This window comes from Morone saxatilis, unplaced genomic scaffold (genome assembly GCF_004916995.1).
Source record: "Morone saxatilis isolate NCDOM2014 unplaced genomic scaffold, NCSU_SB_2.0 Contig4, whole genome shotgun sequence".
In the NCBI taxonomy this organism is placed as follows: Eukaryota; Metazoa; Chordata; class Actinopteri; family Moronidae; genus Morone; species Morone saxatilis.
In genome coordinates this window covers 9,963,415-9,970,118 of record NW_023339984.1, presented here as the reverse complement: position 1 = coordinate 9,970,118, position 6,704 = coordinate 9,963,415, and the positions used below count along the sequence as shown (strand labels likewise).

Here is a 6,704-nt window from a genome sequence, read left to right as displayed (position 1 = left end):
AATTTGCTCAGTTTGCCTTTAGTTGTATATTATTATTAATGATTAATTAATGATACTCATCTATGTGAAGATACTGATCACGTTAATGATTTCTCACAATAATTATCAACTATGACTTAATGATTTAGTGCTACTCAGTCTATAGATTAACGTGTTTTCTTTGTTTTAGTGCCTGTTTGAAGATTAAACAATATTTGATGTGGTACTGCCGCAGTAAATCACTTTTGATACTGAATTTCAACAATTTATAAATACTTACGACTTACTACTTTCTATTTATACATATTTTATCATATATTATAGTGCCTTGCCATTATACATTACTGTTGTATAAAGGCCTGTAGAGCTTGAATCTAAGTGTCGCGTTTGGACTCTAAACCACTTATTATGGACTTTTCTCACACCGCTTTGACTCAGGGATTGTTTTCATCTTCATCATATTTGGATTTAGACTAATCATATGTTGCTAAACTTTAGATTTACTTAATTTTATTGCCCTTTTTTCTAACCAGATAAAAAAAGGTTCAGAGACTGGTACTAACTGTGGGCCAGGACAGACTGCAATATTGTATGTGATGTTTGGTTCAAATAAAGCTGACTTGACATACACAAAATCTTCAGTAACCTAACTAAAGAAAACTACAAGCTTCTGCTGAGCACCTGAAGGCAACATGATGACATGATGAGGAACTGCTGACTGAGTTTTATCCGCACTGACATAATACAGGGTGATATCAACATAAATGTCCACTTGCGTTCAATGACTGCGGAAGTATAATGATACTATAAAATAATTAGAAATAAACAATTATATATATGCAAAATAACAAATTACCAGACTTAGGATGATAGAAATTGTCTTGACCCTGTTCCCCTGAAGGATCTATTATGTATCCAGATGTTGACACAGTAACTGAGGGTGTACCAACCCCATCAACAAGCTATTGTTGTTGAATGAAGAAGTTCTATCTCCAATTTCAATATTTTCCCAATAATTACTAAACTCAAAAATGCAGCAGTCAGTTATTGTTTTAGTTCCTGTAAAGTTGACAAAGGTTTTCATTTGAATACAGCGATTTGTGTTTGAGTTTGTCTTTCAAGGGCTGAACCCACATTACACCCCTGCTTTTTCTCTCTCCAGGGAGGTCAGAGGTCAGCTTTGAAGTGGCAGGGTGACAGTCTCACTCGAGGACCGTCAGGGATGGTTTCCTCCTGCGTGGTTTAGGACAGTCCTATCTTAATGCTGTAGATAGAGTTTAAAGATCCCCTCCAGAATAATCATTTGTATCTAGTATGTTTCCTTTCACAAAAGTTCAATTATCTTGTTAAAATCTTTGATATGACATCTACTCCTCTAGTCCAGAATCTATGTATATAAGTTGAACTATATAAGTATGTATATAAGTGTTTCCTACTTCAGTCTGTTCTCATGCTGCATTCACATGGATTCAGGCAAATGACCGGATATCATGTTAGTGGATGAGAGCAGGACGGTAAACTTGGACCCGACATAAAATACCGGCAACAGTGCTCCATGACGTAATTAATAAATTATACAAAATAACTTTATTTCATTAATGTTTTTGTAAACAACACGACATCAGCATGGCAACGTCACCATCATGCTTGTTTAGTGTTGCCTGACTCCATGTGAATGCAGCTGTATATGTTTCTACATCACACTATTGCAATTTGTAAATTGAACCAGGATTGGTTTCCAAGCTATTTGTGATGTCACAAATCGTGTCTGTAGGCCCCGCCCTTAAAAGCACAGAGAAACTTTCTACTTTGAGCAGATGAATGTGAAAACATCCTTCTGTAGAGTGAAAGCTTAAACATTCAGCTGTAGGATCAATAAGAAAAACACATTTCTGTGCGGAGGAGGTCTTTAAAATGGTCACTTTCACACTGTTTAATGATTTCTATAATCTGCTCGAACACGCTGGATGACGTCGCCTCTCATCACCCTTCAAATGTCCCTTTGCTGATTAGATAAACACCACCTGGGACCAGAGCTGCAGAGAAACTCCGAGCAGGACCTCCCAAGGAGCCTGCAGCTGTGTCGGGAACACTTGTGCCACGCTGCTGGTATCTTCTCCTGAGCCTCATCAGAGGAGCGTTCTCGTCTGTCTGGGTGCGTGGCGGTTATCGGTGCCACTTTGGGGCTAGGTGGCTATTTGACCTTTGAGTGAATGTGATGATGGTGCCAGCGAGTCCACTACGAACCTGATCCCGGTGGCCCTGCATATAGATACAATAGTGAGGGCAGAGAGGGAAAAGAGACTTTGCAGGATTACTGTTGCACCAGAATATCGGACTAATGTAACATGTAATCTGATATTTTCTCATAGTGTGCACATCATGAGGCAGAACAAGAAGCTGCATGATGTGTGTGGGTGTGTTTTGCTTTCCAGTGGTTACCAAGGCTACAGGGATTCAGTCCAGAATACACCAGAGAGCTTCGTACACGTATAAGAATTAATTTTTCATAATTAATCTGGTAGGAAGATCTTAAAGATTCTTAAAACAGATTGACCTTCGAATTTGTTCGAGACTGACAGAGTTTCTGTATGTTGTATCTTGTTTTAAAGGACCAAATACATTTTTTGCTAGTTTTTGACAGTATGTCATTTGGAAAATACATTTATTTGCTTCCTGGCTGAGTGTTAGATGAGAAGATTGATGCCACACACAAACTCTGTATGGTAAATATGAGGCTACAGTCAGCCACTTATCTTAGCATAGAATTAAGACTGGAAATTTAAAAAAAAGTAAAAAGGCTGAGAAATAGTTGGGCACGCAATATTTTAGTACAGATTAAACATATGAAATATTATTATGTTAATTTGTGAACTTCAGAGGTATTAGGTGGATTTTGTTACCTTTAGATGGAGCCAGACAATAAGCTAACCATCTTCGGTCTGTAGCTTTATACTGAACTTTTTTAATATGTATTGTTATTATCTTAATCTTATTATACTTGTATATACTATACTGGATGTATTGCTTCGTCACATTTGTATTGCTAATTATATTTTGGTTATTCTAATAAATTGGCACTTCTGCTCTTTTTAAACTTTGTGAAATGATGGTTGATAATCTGTAGTTCTGTAGTTGAGTCTAATTTATACAGTTTATCCGACCTTTTCACTGCATCCTGTCACATAATGTTACATTATTTATGGAGCAGCTAGTTAATTAACCCCGAGGAGTACAGACATGGTATCTGTACAATAATCCCCATCACTGACCTTTATGTCGGAGGTTTTTGAACATATGATTCTTTCACATTCAGTTTGTTGCCTGTCACACACTGACACTAACCAATGCAACACACCTGCCATCCATCACAGGACTCAGTTTACTGTAACATGATTTTGAACCAGCTGACCCCACCAACCACACAAACACACACAAACACACACACCAACATGTTATGACAAGGAGGAACAGTATTTACATGGGCTGCTCTACATCACCTGGGTGAAGAGGGCAGTCACATGCTGTGTATGTGTGTGTGTGTGTGTGTGTGTGTGTGACTTTTTGTTTCAGATAACAGTAAAACACACTCTGGCTGACATCTCCAGTTTGGGGACAACACAGGTGACATTTTGCTTTATGAAATAGTGCTTAAAAGGTGTTTTTGGTAAGAAATATTGACTGCATGGAGCAAGACTGTGTGTTTAAGCTCCTTTTTAGTATTTTACAAGTCTGTATTTGTAGTTATATCATTGTTCTTGGCTCTCCCTGTATGAATTCATGTGATCCTTTTTGGAAATATAATACAATCATCTCTGTCTGCCCCGGGTTGCGCACATGAACCCTTAAACTATGTTGGTAGGGGCTCTACGCCACTGTTCTGATGGTGTAAAGTGTCTCTACATTTAGTCAGTCACACACACACATGACTGTGCTTGGGGCCCCTGGCTTTGGATGAGAGGGTGTCAGGTTCTGCCTCTCTTTCCTCAATGTGCGTATGAGGGCAGGAAAAGGAAAAGGGCTCCAAGGAGAGAGTGGCGTGAGTTGGGGGTGTGTCTGCAAGGGGTGGGCTTGAATCATTTGATTGAGAGATGTGGAGCGGATATCTTTCCACTGAGCTCTTTGGCAGATCTGTACTTTTCCCGCCCAGTGCAACCCTCCCACAACACACCCCCTAATCTCCGCCTTGAACACACACCGTCACTCACGACAAACTTCCCCTAACCACACCTACACTACTAACTCAGGTGGCACAGCCCAAATTTAGGGCCCACCTGTTGCCTGTAAGCTTTGTTGTGTGCAATAGAGGGGGGGAGGGTTTGTGGAACGGAGTAAGCTATGGTGTGTGACCCCTTTGGCATTTGATCTGAAATAGAAAGGGATTTATGGCTCTTGGGAAGACAGACAATGGCAGCCAGGGCGTCAAAGACGGGCCCCTCTTTGCTGCCCATGAGAAATGTTGAGTCACAGCTGGTGGCATGTTGAACTCTGGCTCGGGTTCGTCTAAGGTCCAACACCTGTGCAACGATGTAACCTCCATTATTTTACCTTCTACAGAAGATGCATCACAGAATTTGTGGGTCAAAAATCTGATTGTTCAATCAAATGCTGCATCTTATGGAGAAAAGAAAAGAGTAAGATGGACCCTTTGTTGCAGCTACACTACAGAGTGTATAATTCTTTTAAAGGCCAGTCTACATTATGTAACACGACACATTAAAGTGGGCCCTAACACCAAATTTGGCCCTCAGCAAACCTCTGGCTGTTGAGCTCCAGACACTGATGAATTATTGTTGATTTAAGGAGGAATCTTAAAATGTAATCACAGCTCTCTCACTTTGCTTCATCTCTTGCGCCACAATAAAAACCAGACCCTCTTGTCTGTAGGAGTAAGTTCTCTGTTGCACAGCGGGGGTCTTCTTTCCTCACACATGCTCTCGGCCTTCAGCCATTAATAGTTAAGGTCAGGGCAGCTTCCTGCTTGCGTCTCGACCTCTGCTGCACGACCTCAAGATCAGCCAGGGGCCCAGTGGGGAGCCCCTCCGCCCCTCTCGCTACAGAGAGAGGCGTGCACGTGGGTGTCACTCTATCCCAGCCGCACGGACACACAACACAAAGTACAAAGAAGCGAGGACACCCTGCAGCACACAACGCACCTGACGGATCACTTTGGGTTTCTCTTTTGGATATAACTTTTACTGTGCGGGTTTATTTGGTGCTGAAGTGCTAACGTTTGAAGTCGGGACTTGTTGTCCTTTTGGGGGAGTTTCACGTGTCTGCATTTGGCACCAGACTCATCTGTCATCGCCTGGCACTGGGTGCCTGGAGCTGCCAAAGTCATGCCGGCCGGGTTTCAGCAACTCGGAGGGGAGGTAATTTTCTTCTTGAGAGATTTACAGAGTTTATAAATGTGGTTGGGCTTATTTGTTTTACTCTCTAATGATTTGATGAATGGTAGGCTGTAGGAAAAGCCGGTATTTTTTGTCTTACTCCGTGCGCATTTCCCTGTGCGTATTTTATTTGGAGAGATTTTACGCACGCGTTTTTCTCCGTCGTACATAAAATCTGTAAGAGAAAATACACGACTTGCTTGACCGAATTGCAGTTTGTCTCATACAATCCAACAACTAAACACAAACTCGTTGATGAAACTCGTTGAATAATTCTGACATTTTAAATGTTATAAAATAAGATTCTTCTCATTTCTGCCATCTCTAAAATATTTCGTGTAGTACATTCGTTGAAAATATGTAAAGCAGTCCTTTACCTAGAGTCTAAAATAATGAAAAAATTAAGAATAATGATAATTAATAATAATGGCCTTTGTGACAACCAGTAACCATATGTGTTAGTTTAGGGAGAGAAATAATCAGCCCTGATCTGAACGAGCTTTGGCCCTTATTTAGTCTTTAGTAGTGACCTTGACCAGCTAAATATCTGAGTTTACAGGTCAGAGCCTCATACTGTGGGTTTTTTTGTAGTTTGACTGGTTCAGTTTCACCACCCTCATAAACAATGTCTGTGTTGTGTGCTCCCTCCAGCTCGTTCTGAGTAATTATTTCTAGGTCAGATGGATGTGTGGATCACTCCTCTGATTCTGGACAGTTTAACTCTGGAAACAAGAGAGAGTGGACTGCTGCTGATGTGTGTGCAGAATGCAGAGGGATGTTCAAGGGATGTGGGAACTTCTATTAGCTCAGACATTTTGGCTTCAATGGAAAATAAATCCCTTAAGCAACTCAAACAAAGCAAAAAGCCAACACACACTATGAGTTCTCTAGTGAGACCCTCTAGTGTATCTTATATTAAAGATTTGTTCAAGATAAGTGAAAAGAAAATGAATTACTGAGCATAACCTTTTAATGAAATGCAGTTGACATTAAGTGTAATAGAGCATAACTGGCAGCTTCTGGCTGCTTCACACACCCTTTTGTTTTGGTCCATGAATACTAAACAGCACTTATCTAGAGACTCAACACAGCAAGGTCAAGACTCAATGTTACAGATGCATGTTAACTACACAAACTGTACAAACTTAAACTACATACAAACCCAGACTTTGACCCATAAAATACAACAGAACAGAATATAATACAACACAAGAGGAAGATATAAAAGAGCAAAAGTAAACATCTTTAAGAAGTTCCATCATTATTTAATGTACATTAGGAAACAACACATAATTTTCAAGTAAAAAAACATGATTCTGTTTAAACTGAGAACAA

At 40.1% G+C, this 6,704-nt stretch overlaps 1 protein-coding gene across 1 annotated transcript in view; it reads left to right on the top strand.

Moving 5' to 3' along the window:
- The first annotated feature begins 4,995 nt into the window (after nt 1–4,995).
- The window catches only part of LOC118337908 (solute carrier family 2, facilitated glucose transporter member 4-like), a 10,379-nt gene continuing 8,670 nt past the window's right edge, over nt 4,996–6,704 (top strand). Inside the window, exon 1 of the mRNA XM_035675066.1 lies at nt 4,996–5,351. Within this exon, the coding sequence (XP_035530959.1) occupies nt 5,319–5,351 (33 nt within the window). The 5' untranslated portion in view covers nt 4,996–5,318. The remainder of the gene's footprint in view (nt 5,352–6,704) is intronic.